General features: G+C 36.0%; 1 protein-coding gene across 1 annotated transcript in view; it reads left to right on the top strand.

Moving 5' to 3' along the window:
- The first annotated feature begins 3,189 nt into the window (after positions 1 to 3,189).
- The window catches only part of LOC131168153 (kinesin-like protein KIN-7K, chloroplastic), a 62,927-nt gene continuing 50,093 nt past the window's right edge, over positions 3,190 to 16,023 (top strand). The window contains exons 1-3 of the mRNA XM_058127404.1: positions 3,190 to 3,959; positions 4,071 to 4,168; positions 11,659 to 11,748. Coding sequence (XP_057983387.1) covers positions 3,712 to 3,959; positions 4,071 to 4,168; positions 11,659 to 11,748 — 436 coding nt within the window. The 5' untranslated portion in view covers positions 3,190 to 3,711. The remainder of the gene's footprint in view (positions 3,960 to 4,070; positions 4,169 to 11,658; positions 11,749 to 16,023) is intronic.

Here is a 16,023-nt window from a genome sequence, read left to right as displayed (position 1 = left end):
TGTGGGTGCACATTGCCACACCCGACCCACACGACAAAATCTAGTCAGGTACGGTCATGTGAGCTTATGTCAACACTAACTTGTGTTATTAAGCATTTTCCTTTTATTTTGCATAACGCAAAGACTTTTTGTATTATAAAAATGACGAGGAAATTTTTTGGGAAATAATTTTACATTAGATATTTATGTTTGAAGTTGTTAGAATACTGCTTTATGTAAAAGTTTCAACTGTTAGGTTGTGAGCTAATAATATTTATTTAACTAGAAGTCTCCCTTGCATGTGCATTCCAATAGCATGTAGAGATATGAACATATGATAAATAAAACCCATAATAGGGGAACACAATAGTTTTTTAAACACTACGCATCGTACATGCATAACAAGATTATGACTCTGGACCTTTTGGAATTCAGTTTTGGTATCATATTAGGATACCACTTTACCTAAAAGTTTAAGTTGTTAAGTTGTGGATTAACAATTTTTATCAAGCTTTAACAAATTAAAGTGTTGCACCAATGAGTTTTTATAAATGGACTTGATAGATATGAGTTAGTACCAACTTGATTTAAAATACATAAATGCTTCAAAATATAAGTTTTTAGAAAGTTGAGGTCGAAATTTGGGACGAGATAATTTTTTTGTCGAGAAAAGGGATTTGGCAACTCTCATAAGACTTAGACAATCAACAAATTCCTTCATCCACGTTTAATGTCGTAAATGAGTCGAGATGTTTATAAGTTTTGTTTGATTCTATAATAACTCATTGCAACTTATTTGTTAAGATAAATGAACGGAGCTCAAGCTTGTTTTACAACTCAAAAACTAATTAAAAAGTCAAACTTCAGCTTGTTAAGTGATACTTTGATTGACATCACAAGTTAGCTTGTTCAACTAGTTAAAGTATTAGATAATTTATTGCTAAAACAATTAAAACTTGTTTGAGCAAGTTTGTGAATACGGTTGCAAATGAACAAAATTGTTTGTTTGTTTATGTTAATGAGCAATTTTTAGTTAATTTAATGATCATTAATAAAAGATATAAATTTGAACAGGGCTAGAAATGGCTCGTGATTGCTTTAATAAATAAGATGAACATAAATAAGAGTGAGATTAGTTTATTCAATTAAGTATCATGCTTGAGTTTTACTTTAAAGCTCATTTATTAATGAATTGACCATTTAAAATCAGCTCAATTCAATTCGATTGTCATTTTACACTTGTTTCTTTTGGGAAATACAAAATTTAGAAGATAGAAAGTGTGACCGATGCAAACTCATTTTGAGGATGGAATATTTTATGTCATGTAATCTAATAGACCCATCATGCTCTTAGAGAGTTAATTCTTGGTAGCTTTTTCACAAGAAATATTGTATAATTATCATATGAACATTTTGTTTCTCAGAGATTTCATTTTGAAGCTAACATAAGGCATAGTGGAAGAAAAAAACTAATTCAGGCTATTATAAACATATTTAAAATAACTATATGAAAGAAAAAATTGATGATAATGTTGCATTTAGGAGCATGAATTTTGGATATTGAATTTGAATGTAGGTGGATTTAGACAAATTTCAATAAAATTTTTTATTACATTTCATTAAAATCCAACACAGATGCAAATCTAAAATTTCTCTAAATATAAGATAGGTGTTTAGGAATAAGATGCCAACAAATGTTTAGAATGACGAAACTTTATAAAAGAGAAAGTTGATTTATATAATAAACTCTAAGAACTGTGTCGTAATCAAGAACTTCACCCCTCTGTCATGTAATCTAAACCCTATACATATTTCAATGGACTTAAAAAAAAATTAGAAGGGACTATTGGTTGTTTGTTGTTTTTACGAGTACAACCATATAAAGAATAATGTTTATTGAATTCTCAAATTACAGTGAATTTTGATGAATATAATCACATAAAATAATCTTTCTGTGGGAGTCGACGATATTCTACATTTTCTTAAAAAGGATTGAACCATAGCTAACCCTAGCCTTATCTATCAGTTTAATTAAATTAAGTCAAATGTTGAATTGTTATGAGTAAAATTTAGTTTATTTCATTTGTCCTTTGACGTTTGAATTTATGATCTCTTATCCTTTAATTTGCACGAGGAAAATAAATTTCTACCGCTTAGCCATTGTCTTCATATGACATGTTTGATACGTGTTTGAAAGTAAATAACTCTCATGCTCTTGTTCGGAAAATAATATTATTTAAATATTTTTAATTTGACTATGATTGTTCATGCCAGTGAGGGTGTTTATTGTTATTTTTAAACTTATTTATTAAATTGGACAAGTGAATGAGATAGTGTCTCATATATGAACAAAACAATGTTGACTAAAAATAATAATTAATTTTCTACTTGAAGCTTCTTAGTGAAAAAAAATTTACATCCTTTAAATATGCGGGCAGTATGACTAAATTTATGTGACAAATTGTAATAATGTTTACCGATAAATATAATCTTCTAAAAATTATATATCAATATTAAAACAACAGAATCGAATGTCGAAAATAGTTTCTTATTTCTGTAGTTGCGTAAATAATATCGTTATCATGAACCAAAAGCCTAAACAAAAATTTTATAAATTCATAAAAAAGAAAAAAAATATTTTTTATTCTTAGAATATTTCATATTAAATGGGTAATAAATTTGTTTACACAATTAAAGTTTTAAAAATGATTACATTTTTGTATAATAATTGTTTTATTATCTCTAATATTAAGTAAGGGAATCTATTTTCAATCATCTCTTGAAAATACAATCAATTTATAATATTGTAAAACTTAAGAATATAGAAGTAATTTTTAGTATTCCAAAAATTTTTAAAATAATTTCTACCATATTTTAACCATCCCATTATCTCTAAAAATAAGAATATTAAAAAAGGCATATATTTAATATTTAAATAAATATTCTTAACTTCTTATCATTCTCTAAGTATAATAATAAATTTCAAAAAGTCAAGCACACACTAACTAGTATTTTGTGTAGTATCTTTACACGTCAAACAGGTTCGCAAAATGGGAACACAGTAACAACATTAAGGGCGCACACAGAGTAGCATTTCTCTTCGGCGTCCGCCATGGGACAAAATGGAGATAAACTCTCCGCTGCCGACACGTAGCGAGCTCTGATTGGCCACATTATTACTCATATCGTTTAGACCGCGAAAGCGTCGTCGTAGTTTCGGACGCGACTCCTGCGAGTCTGTGACCTGTATCGACTGCGCGCACTTACTGTTTTCAGTTTCTTTCTCACTATACAATTCTCTCTCTCTCTCTCTCCACACTTCCTCTCTCCTCAGTGCGCTCTCTCTCTCTCTCTCTCTACAAAGGAGATTGGAAATGCGGTTTGCCTTTCACGGTGGGCATCGCTTCCAAGGCAAGCAATAAAGGCTTAGAAAAACCCTAAAAAAGGCACAACGTTTCTCTCTCTGACCGATGATGATGTTCTTCTTCGCCTTCTGCTACACTGTGTCTGACCTCTTGACTTCAATTCCATGACGATCTACCTATAAATTTCAATTCCTATGACAATGGACTTCCAAATTTCGCCCTCCATAGCACTTGTCGACACTTTCAAGTTCGATTTTTGCCGTGTGGTTTGGTTTTCAGTTTGTTGAGGGTGCGAATTGAATTTGACTGTATATTTCAGCTTGATTTTGCTCTCAATTTGGCGAAGTGACGGTGGACAGGAGCTGTAATGGCGTCGAAGCATGGATCAAGATCGAAGAAATCGAATTTGAGCAGCTCGAAAGCTGCACATTCACTTTCGTCGACGACGACTTCGTCTTCCAAACAGTTTCTGGAAACGTCTGTTGACGGCCAGAGCTCGCCTGCGTCTTCGTCGGCTCGAAGCAAGGCGCAGTACTTTTACTCGGAGAGTTTGAATTTGGACTCTGAGAGATCCAAAGAGAATGTAACCGTCACCGTCCGTTTCCGACCTCTCAGGTAGTGCTTTGACTTCTCTGAAATGTTTTTGCTGCTTTAGTGTTTTGTTTCTCTTTCTATCTCTGAAGAAATTTGGAGTGTTTCTGAGTCTCTGTGTTGTGCTTGGAGTAGTCCGAGGGAGATTCGTCAAGGGGAGGAAATTGCGTGGTATGCGGACGGAGAAACAATTTTGCGAAACGAGCACAACCCGTCAATAGCGTATGCATATGGTAAATTGGAAATGTGCCACTTTACATTATGTCATATGTCTGCATTACGTGATAATTTAGGAGTGAGGATGACATTTTTGATGTAATTCTGATGTTCTGGAGTTCTAGTGTTGATGTTTCAAGAAATCTTCCGGGATTGAGTATCGACACATACAGAAATCTTATGAAAGCTTAGGATGGATTATGCATTGCCCAAAATTAATTTCTCTCATTGACAACTTTTGCGTCTTTGTCAGGCAGAATATATAAAGAAATAAAGAAATTGTCTGTCAATCTTAGATACTCATCAGTTCCAATGATTACATTCCATACATGTACTGTTGATCCCATGATAATTAATATTTAACGATGTAATTGTTCCTGACTTACAGTTCATTAATGATACTGTTTGTCTTCCTTTCTGATAGGTTAGGTTCTTTTGTTTGTTTGTGTTTCTGCATCTCTAGTCTTTCAAATTGGCATAATGCTCCAATTTCAGTTTCTGGCGCTTGGGGAGAGTAATTGTACTTTGTCATTTATTTCTTCAGGAGGCTTTTGGGTGAGAGGGAAACTGGGGCATTGGACCAACTATTGGGGCATAGATTCTTTTATTCCATCTTCTTGTTCTAATTTTTGAGTTTGGGTTTGGGATGGGTTGAGGGCGTCTTCTTGCAAATCTTTTTTTTTGATGACTTAACTCGTGATGCCAGTGGTTCTCATTTTCCCTTTATACTTCTCTGATCTTTATATGGAAATCTAAAGCTGTCTCTAAAAAATTAGGCTTTTATTTGATCTTCTATTTTTGTCAGTACTTATACTAATGGTTGGCTTTAGGTTAGAAGGCATTCAAAAAGCTTTGTCTCTGGATATATGCTCCCTTTGTTTTCAGAGTATTGAAATGAATGCTAATTTATTTTGCATTGTTCTTTTCCTTGGGCATTATGGGTAGGCTTTTTGGTGTATTTGGGGAGCATTGGGTGTACCCTGCTTCTATGAACCTTTTTTTACTTAAAGAATAAGGGATTTGGTACTCATAAGGAAGCAAAAATACTCTGAAGATGTGCTACTCTTTTTGTTTTATGGGGTATTTAGTTGGAGCATAATTTTAGAATTTTTAAGGGGAGGGTGATGGATTCAGATTTTGAGTGGAGTAGGGTATTTTTTATTTTATTTTTTCAAATAAAAATAAAATTTGGATAACTATTTTTGGTATAAATTGTTAGAATTGAAATGCAAATTCATAAACATACAAAAAAAAGTAATACTAATAAATAAAACATTTGTGGCATATGGTGAAGAACTGCTGCGATGAAAGTTTGAATTTGTGGGTTTTCATGCATATGTAAATTTGAAGGAAAATGTTAGAAGTCTTATTCACTGTCAAGTTGAGGGTAAATTTCTAATTTGGGTGTAGGAAAGTACACAAAGGAGAAAATGTCTTCTCCTGTTAAAATTCTGGAAAATCCAGAAGCAATAAACTAATAAAAAAAAAAGTGGCAAAACATAATAATCAGGGTGGAATATTCCTCCACTTGCTGAACCTCTGAAAAACTCCCTTAAAGCAACCATAACCAACACACAATAAAAAAGCCAGGTAGTGAACCTTCTTCCAAACCTGCTGCCAATTCAATTTTCTCCCTGAAAAAATCCATGCATTATGCTCCAACCATAATCCCCAAAAAAACACTGCAAAAATACCGCATTTCCAAAGTGCAACCCTCTCCTTCCTTCTATCAAACCCCTCAGAAGAAATTGATAAAAATTCCTCCACCGAGCATCCCGGGCAGACCCAAGATTCTCCCATCACACCAAATAAATTATTCCAGATTCTCCAAGCATTGTCACAATGTAAAAATAGATAAGGTGCTGTTTCAGGATTCAAATAGCATAGCACGTGAACATTTGGTGGTAAGGCCTTCAAAGGTCTTCTAATCGGCAACAAGTTATTAGTGTTGATTTTGTTAAGCACAATCAGCCATATGAAAGCCTTAATTTTTGGGGGCGCTTTTTTTTTTTTTTTTTTGCCTTCCAAATCAATGAATATAAGGAAAAACAAGAATTGGAATGAGTCAAAAACTCAAAAAAAGAGTTACAAGAATACACCCTTGAATGATCCAAAACATAAGACCAAGTATCCATTGCTGAAGAAAAATGATAGTTGTTCAATAGCAAAATAAAGAGGAAAGTTCCACCAACAATTCTCTATCGTTAATAGACCTTCTAAAATGAAAGTTCTATGAAACTAGAGGGCACTTGAATCAACTGCAAATAAAGAGATCATACTATCTTGCCCTGAGCTCTAACTAAATAGATGAGGAAATGATGTGGCTAGAATATCATTCCCTAACCACGGATCTTTCCAAAATCAAATCCGAGAACCCATCCCCAACACAAATTTAATATGAGGCCTAAACAAGGGATAAATTTGAGAAATGGATCTCCATGGGCTTTCTCAGAAACTAATGATGGTACCTCACCCATTCTCGCCCACCCCATGCTTGTTTCACATCGCTCTATGTCAGAGGGAGTGATCTTCTGGGAAAATGCCATAACCACTTAGTTAAAAGAGCGATGTTTTTAGACACCAAATTTTGAAGACCTAACCCTCCCTCCAATTTAGAATTGCAAACCTACCCCACCTTACTAAATGATTCCTAAAATCCCCGACTTCGGACCACAAGACATCCCTTATGATTTTCCTAATCTTCTTATCAATCCCTACTGGGATCCCAAAGACAGACAATAATATAATGGGATACTAGATAAGCAGGCTTGGATGAGGGTTATTCTACCCCTTAAGGAAAAAGAGCCCCCTTCCAACCATCAAGCCTCTTAGCCTATCTCTCCACTATCGAATTCCAAAAATCCACACACCTAGGATTTCCAACCAAAGGGAACCCTAGATAAGTTAGAGGCCACTCCAAATTACCACAAGACTGCTCCCTGACTCAAATCAACAAGCACATTAGTATTTGCTAAACCACCTTCCCCCATATTTATTTTAAGCCCTGAAATTCTCTCAGACTTTGAGGATATCTATAACACAGCTGAAAGATGGGTTGTGATCTTCTAAAATGAAAATGGTATCATCTACAAACTAAAGATGAGAGACCATCTCTCCTTCTCTCCTCACTTCCAACTCTCTCACTATCCCCCTATCCACGACCTGATCCACCATTCTACTCAACACATCGGCTATTAAGACGAACATAAAAGGAGAATGTGGATCACCCTGTCTAGCCTCTCAAAACTCTGAACTGGGACTTAGGTTCCCAATTCACTATTACTGAGAACCACACATTAGACAAACAACCCCATAATGACTTGCGCCGCCGACACTTTCCAAAACCCTTTCTCACAAAAAATTTATCCATAAAACACCAGCTAATTCTATCATAGGCCTTCTCAAAATCCAATTTAAAAGTGAAACCCTTCTTCTTCCTCCTACAAATTTCCTCCACTACCTCATTAGCCAACAAAATAGCATTCACAATCTGTCTTCCCCTCACAAAGGCACTCTGAGTTGTAGAAATAGACTTGTCTTGTATCACACTTAGCCTATTAGCTAGAACTTTGGAGATGACATTATAGACACTAGAAACTATACTAATAGGTCTAAAGTCCTCTACCTTAATAGATCTAGATTTCCTAAGCACAAGGTTGATAAAATTGGAGCAAAACCGAAAGAAATAGCTTTGAGGGGAGACTGTGATGCATAGATTGTGAGTTGTGGAACATAAGAAGGGAAGGGGAACAAGACAAGAAGTTGGATGGAACTCCGGCAAGCCCCTCTTTTGCCAACTTTGTCAAGGCTGCTCTGATGAAGAAGGATACTAAGGAAGCGAATCAAGAATGTGTTTAAAGGGTTGAAAATGAGTAGGCCTAATACCCAAAGGCCCAAGCTAGGTGGGCCTAATAAGTCAACTTTAATGTAGCTTGAGAAAATGTGGGCCTCTCCTCCTAATGAGGCCGACATGTGTGCTTCAGCTGACAACTTGAAGTTTACTAAATGTGAGGATGGAGAGAAAGACATGCAGGGGCTTGATGGGCTGGTCTGAAACGCTGGGCAAAAGGATGAAACAAACAAAAGGAAGATGTGTTAAATGGGAATTGTTCATAGATTGTTGGTACCTCTCATAGTAGGGAGGACAACTCACTCGATTAGAAACTCTTAGACTGATTTGCAGGAACCCAATCATAATTCGAATCTTCAACCTTCTCGTGAAAAATTAGTGTCAAAGGAGATTCATAAGACTAATTTTGAATTGTATGACGAGGAGGATGATTTGAGCAGCATTCGCAAATTTGTGAAGGAACTTTTAGGGTCAGCTAAGAGCTTGAGTTCGATCTTGCTGAGGAGAGTGATTTATTTCAACTTTTTTGATGGAGAGTTTGGAAATGTTGATTTGAATGGATTGGGACAGACTGAGATCAGCGGTAATGCCTCATAGCAAATGGAGTTAGAATGTCAACATCGGAGTCCTAAGTGTACATAGGAAGGTAAAGATTTTGATAATCACTTTTCAGACCATTTGATTGCCTTAAATGAATAGGATTCTTTTCCGTCCAATCTTGAGCTTGATTCTCTTATTATTGGTAATTTGAATTTTTTTCTTTGGATGTCGGGGGGGGGGGGGGGATATTTTTGAAAAGATAGATGCTTCTTTAGGGGATCCTAGTTTTGCCTTCCCACTTAGACTGCTCTTGTGTCTAATATGTTAGGCCTAAGGGAGGTTCCTTGTAGGGGAGAGGACTGTGGGCTTAGCTGCAAGGAAGGTGAGAGAGACTTACAAGACTCAAAAATTCCTAGAAGTTTTAGGCTTGAAACTTGTGCATTCCTTAGGTAAGAGGAGGTGAGGTTGGGTGAGTCATAGAACCCACGAGAGAAAGAAAAAGTTAAGAAATAATTTAAAAAATTGGTCTCATCTATTAATTATGAGGGTGGTAAAGGGCTCAGGAAGGGTGGTAAGCGTGTTAAATTATGAAGATTATTAGCTGGTCTGTGAGAGGTTAAGGGGGAGTTAGGAAGAGGAGTTTTATAAAGGAAGTGTTGTCTTAGTACTCTTTGGACATTGTCTTGATTTAGGAAAATAAACTGGAAATGATTGATCAAGGAATCATTAGGAGTATTTAGGGTGGTTGGTATAGGGAGTGGAACTTCTTACCATCTCGTGGTGCTTCAGGTGGTGTTCTTATAATGTCAGACTCTCAGTCTATTTCTAAAGTGGATATTTCAATGGTGGGTTTCAGTAGAGTCCACCCAGGCCTACTCTCAGGAGTGTGTTCTAGGATGAGCTTTATTTCATTTTTAGGTTTTGTTCCCCTCGGTGGGTGGTATATTAACATGGTGAGATTTATGGGGAGAAAAAAAAGGGAGGAGGGGGGGGGGGGGAGAGTCACTGCTAGTTTGCAGCATTTTGATCTGTTGATGATGGAGTGTGCCCTTAGGGGTCCATGTCTAACATGGACAAGTATATTTTGGCACTTTTTTTTTTTTTTTGATTTAGGAGTTATTACTTTTTTATTTACGTAGAATAGTATTTGGAAAGATTGAAAAATATGTTTGGGTAGATGCGCATAGGGTTTTCCTTTAGTGAATGGTAATGAAGTAGCGAGAATGCAATAGTTGAACTTTTTATCAATTGATAATTTGTTTCTTTTTCATGACTATTATTAGAGGTTTGATTGTACTTGTACCCTTGCTTGCCCCAAATATTTTGAGCTAAGGATCCCTCCAAAGTTTCAACTTCTTGGTTGTGGCTTTAGCTTAACTTTGGTTTTATCATACAAAACAATATTGCTAGCAAATGGCATACATATAAAGTGTTTCATGTATAACTCCTGTCATTTGTTTGACAGAAGAAAAAACATGGCCTTAATTATTGCACCTATTATGATTTTAAACTTGTCCAAATTTTCCTTTGTTATTTTCTAGATCATCTTAGTAGTATTTGTGTCACGTGTACCATTAATTAACATTTTATGTTGAAGTAAAAAACTAAATTATAGTTGTATTATTATATATTTATATTTATGTTCATTTATTTATATTTATAATATTCATAATTATGTTGTTGTTTTTATTTTGTATTAAAAAATGGAAGAGAAGGAGCAACATAAATCAATGCAAGAGGATTAGGTGGTGGGGGTTGAAGGGAGAAAATATAGTAAAATTTTTAAAAAAAATGATCAAAGAGGGTGATTGGACAATAAGAGATGAGGTAGATGCTAGCACTTAGGGAATAGGATGACTAACTCTATTAAAAAGATAGCAGAAAGAAATTTTAGGCAAATCTAGAGTAAGATTATTAGGCAGTAAAGAAAGTTGGTGGTGCGATCAAGATGTCCAAAAAGCCATAAACACAAAAATTTGATATTAAACATGGCAAAATTGCACAACATAGAAAACCTTGAAAAGTACAAAGAGGCAGGAAAAGTTGTAAGAAAGGTCATTAGTGAAGTTAAATATAGAGCTTATGATAATTTATATGCTAGACTAGATACAAGAGAAGGGGAAAGAGACATAATAAACTTGTAAGAGCTAGAGAAAGAAGGTGCAAAGGTATAGGTAATGTAAAATGTATAAAAGATGAGAATGGTAATGTCTAGGTTAAAGAAGAAGACATTAAAGAAAGGTGGCGGAGATACTTTAATGAGTTGTTTAATGAAATCCAAATTGAAAGTTTGAACTTAGAAGTGACAAATAGGGAAAAGACAAAAAATATGAGGGCAAAAATTAGAGTTACTAAAGCGAAGATGGCTTTAAAAAAAGGTGAAAAGTGGGATATCTATAGGACCAAATTACAACCCAATTGAAGTTTGGAAATGTTTAGGGAATAATGGAAGTATATGGTTAATTAATTTATTCAACACTATTATAAAAACCAAGAAAATGCTAGAGGAATGGAGGAAAAGCACATTAATGCCTATAATACAAAAATAAAGGTGATATTCAAAACTTTAATATCCATCGCGGAATCAAAGTTATGAGTGATACGATGAAACTGTGGAAAGGAAAATTGAACAAAGAATAAGATTAGAAACAACGGTCTTAGAGAATCATTTTGGTTTTTAATCTTTTGAGAAGGTTACTAGAAAAGTTTAGGGAAAAGAAGAGGGGCTTGCATATGGTTTTTATTGACCTAGTGGAAGCTTATGATAGAGTACTAGGGAAATTCTTTGGTGGGTTTTAGAAAGAGCATGCAGTAAATATACAGATGTCATTAAGGATATGTATGATAGATTAATGATTAGCATTAGGACTAAAGAAGGAGAGTCTAGGGAATTTCCAATCATAATAGGTAACTCCAAATATTTGGGATGGAGGTTTAGTTGTTGTTATTGATGTTTCACTTGTTTTGTTTTGTTTTATTTGTTTTTTATTTTTATTTTTATGAAGGTTATCTTTATTTTATTCAGGCCAATAGTTTAGCAAATGCAGAACTTGCTTTAATCAATCTTCTGAATCTGCATTTTGTATTGTGATTGATTTTTTATTTGCATGTTTTTAGATCGGGTTTTTGGCCCTACAACCACCACACGTCATGTCTATGATGTTGCTGCTCAACATGTTGTCAATGGTGCGATGGAAGGCATCAATGGTAACAATGAACATCCTTTGACTTCTTTAGGTCAAATTTTACAATTTACATAATTTTCAGGCTGCATAAATGTTTTACTCTTTACTGGTGGAAATGCATAGGTGTCATTCCACTGGAAATGTTTTATTCTGATGATATTGAATTGGCTGATAGACATGATATTTGTTTTGTAGCAAACAGATTGAGAACTGTTGTATTTTTCACGCATTAGTATTCTAGACTGCTTTTTTTTTTTTTCCTTTTCCTGTGCAATTCCTAATTTACACAATTTTTGTTTTGCATTTTAGATGGATTTTGTGCAATTAAGGACATGTGCTGAACAATGTGCTTACCTTTTCTTTTTCCAGATTTTATATTGAACATTACTAATGCCAGCATGAGAAAATTGGATTAAACGGTGTGGTTCAAGGATGTATTCCCATACATAATCAGGAGGGCTATATTGCTTACTATGTTTAGAATCTTTTACCAAGCATGATGGAAAATCTTAAGGTTCTACCAGTCTACCCTAGGACACTGGTTGGTTTTATGCTGTAAGGATGAAGGCCCACGTCTGGAGGATTTAGATGGGGTATCAATCCCTTTACCCCAAATCTTATTAGTTAAATGCTTAGATCATCTTTCGTATTTGATACGAGGTAAGATTGGTAACATCACGAGCAGGAGGCTCTGCCCTTGCTAATGGGAATTGCTAAACATTGGAGGGGAATACTAAAATAGATCTCAAAAAGGCTTTAAATGATATTTAAAGACTACTAATTTTATTTTTACTTATTAGAGGTCTTTTTTGAACCCTTTTGTACATAAAATGGTCATATAGCAAGGCTTCAATTTAGAGTAGATTGTTAAGTTAGCCCCTTGATTCCTTCTTAGGATGCCTTCTTATTCTGGTCTTTTAAGTTGGAGCATGGGGAATAGAATGGCTGGTGCAGTTCTTTTCAAGGCCCATTGTGAAGGGTAAAATTGAAGTTGCAGTGGAATGGGTGATGAAGTTACATTCTGATTCAGGCTTGCTTTTCTAGCATTCCATTATATTTCTTGTCTGTCTGGATAGGCGAGCCAAGCCGAGCTTCAGCATGTTCAAGCTTGGCTTGGCGTCGGCCTTGGGCTTGGCTTGGTTCGAGCTCAGGAAGTTGTGCTTGAGCTCAGCTCGGGACTAAAATTTTTGGCTTGGGCTCGCTCAGGCTCGAGCTTGGCTCATTTTGCGAGTTCGGAGGGCTTGGGCTTAGGCTCCGGCTCGAGTTCGGGCTCAAATTTCATATGTTACCAATAAAAATAACATTTCAATCCGCCTATTTTATGTAATCAAATAACAAATATCATTAATTCATTATCACTAACCCCATAATAGATTTTTCCCTGGAGCTAATAAGTAACAAGACATAAAATATCATGAAAGAAATGAAAAATATCTTAATTTTCTAGGTAAGCACTCCATGCTGGACGCAAATGAAAACAGCAAAAGGGTTTTCCCATGCTTGAGGTCCTTCCTCTTTGAAAAAAGCCTTCTAAACTGGCAATTAACAGCCACTAAAGTCTTCTTGCTCTAATATAAGGGAGCAGCCAATGTCAAAATCATTGAAAATGGAAATGGAAGTCCTTAAGCTTCCATTAAAAAAATAAAAAAACAAAAGGCATGGCACATGTTATACATGTTTCTAGATTTATTTATGGTAAATAGTAGGACACGACCACAACAAAATCTAGTATAAACCTGCGATTAGATTCTCTTCACTCTTTTTATTCCCCTTAAAATTAATTAAGAGGGGGAAAACCATTGAGCTCATGATCGACAAAATATTAAAGCTAGCTAACTTAAAAAAAATCATAGAGAAGGCATCATGAAATCATGTGGAACTTGATGAGCATATGTTCAAACTTGGGGAGTATCATGCCTTCCAGCTCAAAAAAAAATTAAACAGATTCTGTATACAGCAGAATGATCAGTTGTAAAATTTATGTTTAAGAGCATGGACGAGGAGATTGGGAGAGGAGATTGGGAGAGGAGATTGAGGCCAAACTAATTCTAATGCAGATATTGGAGGAGAAGTTACCTCAATAATGTGGCTGAGGGGCTGCGTGCCTGCGTCTGTGGCTGCTGCTAGACTCCTACGGGCTACGGATGATGAGAGATGGAGAGAGGCGAAGTGCGAAGTGCAAGCAATCAGCGGAGTCACAGAGGGGCGGAGCTGAGACTTGAGAGGCGACTGCTAAAGTGTGAAGTGAAGCTGTGAAGGGCAAATAAGATTTAGGGTTTATTCTTTTAGCTTCATGGTTGTTCACAAATCACAATTAGGCTGGGCTGGGCTTGGCTTTTAGTATTGGCTTTTGGTTTTGGACAGTTGGATCTATTGGACTTGTATAGCCTTGTATGCACTTGCAGGTTGGGCTTCAGCTAGTCTTGGCCCTTGGCCTTGGTTGGGCTTAGCCAACTATAGTCATAAATATAACAAAATTTAATAGTGAGTTGTAATCAAGCCTATTTACGAGCCCACTACTGAGCCTCTTAACGAGCTTAATCTGGCCTGTAAGCGAGCTGCTCACGAGCCGAAATGAGTCGAGCCTGTTTGTTCACGCTCAGCTCGTTTATGAATCGAGCCTGAAAATTGGGCTTGATAATCGCTCATTAAGATAATTAATGAGCCTAAATGAGCCCTTTTCGAGCCGAGCTCCTGAGCTGCTCATGAGTGGCTTGGTTCGTTTGCAGCCCTATGTCTGGAGCGGAATGCTAGCAAGCTTGAGAGAATTATGAGAGACTTTTTGTGGTCTGTTGTGGGGTGTCATAGGTACCACTTAGTGGGCTGGGAAGAGGTTTGTAGGTCTAAAAAGGAGGGGGAGCTGGGTCTGGGAAAGTTGATGCCTTAAAACGCTGCTCTTTTAGATAAATGGTTATGATGCTTCCCTCTAGAAGATTCTTCCCTTTGGCATAGAGTAATAAGAAGTTTGGGTTGGATGAGAATGGGTGGGATACCAATGCTAATTTAAGATGTACTTTAGGGAGTCTGGAGGTCCATTTCTCAAATTTATCCTTTATTCACCCTGCTTGCTAACTTGAGGTGGGGAGGGGGTTCATGATTCTGTTTTTGGAAAGACCCATGGCTAGGGAATGTTTTTTTTTTTAATCGACTTCTTTCCCTCATCTGTTTCATTTCAGTGTTGAGAAAATGGAGTCCTATCTTTCTTTGTCGGTGATTTGAGCAGTCCTTTGGTTTCCTGGAATATCAATTTCAGGAGACCTTTTATGATAGGGAGGTGATGGAGTTGTCATTTTTTTTTAATCCTTATTGAATGGGGGTAACCTTTCTTCAGGGAGGGATGTTCATTCTTGGTCTTTAGATCAGTTGGGGGAGTGTATCTTGCAATTTATTTATTTATTTTTTTTTGAATTTTTGATTCGTTCCAAATTTTCATTTCTGCTCTATTCTATTATATGAAAGGCCAAAGGTCCTCCAAAAATTAAGGCTTTCATTTGGCTGGTTGCACTTAACAAAATACATACTAATAACTTGCTGCAAATCAGCAGATGTTTGAAGGCTCTCTCCCCAAATGTATTTGTGCTCTGTTATAAGAACTCTGAGACAGCTTCTCATCTTCTTTTGTACTGTAAATTTGCTTTGAGGATTTGGAATAAACTTTTTAGTATTATGGGAGAGAGCTGGGTATGCCCTCCTTCGGTGGAAGAGTTGTTAGTCACTTCTTTTGCAGCTTTGCTAGTAGGAAGGATAGTGCAGCATTATGGAAGTGTGGCAATTTTTGCAGTTTTATGGGGAATATGGTTGGAGCTTAATGCATGGAATTTTGCTGGGGAAAGATTAAATTGGGTGTTGGTCTGGGATAAGCTTCAGTATCTAGCCTCTTTGTGGTGTGGTCGGTTTTGGATTTTTCAGAGGGGCTAGTTTTCAGGAGTTACAAAGAGATTGGAGGAACATGCTGGATTGTTGACATTTTCTTTGTTGTTCTTAGTTGTTTATTTCTGGTTTGTCCCATATCTTTCTTGGGAGATTCTTATTCTCCCTCTTGTAAATTCTTCCCCTATTGATAGAACTTTCTTTTTCTATCCAAAAAAAAAAAAAGAAAAAAAAAAAATTTGCAGGAAGGAAATTTTTTGGAAGCTGACTAGGTGGAATTGAGAATACAAATTTGTACCAAAGCAATTTCTTACCCCAGGCAATGGCTAAAAGTGGATGCTCATGCAGGCAACCTCCCATGAGATGGTGAAAGTGGCAAACTACTTATCCCTAAGTAGTTCTACTGCTCCTCAACTGACCCTTTTTC

Source organism: Malania oleifera, chromosome 11 (assembly GCF_029873635.1).
Source record: "Malania oleifera isolate guangnan ecotype guangnan chromosome 11, ASM2987363v1, whole genome shotgun sequence".
In the NCBI taxonomy this organism is placed as follows: Eukaryota; Viridiplantae; Streptophyta; class Magnoliopsida; order Santalales; family Ximeniaceae; genus Malania; species Malania oleifera.
This window is presented reverse-complemented; position numbering and strand designations above follow the sequence as displayed.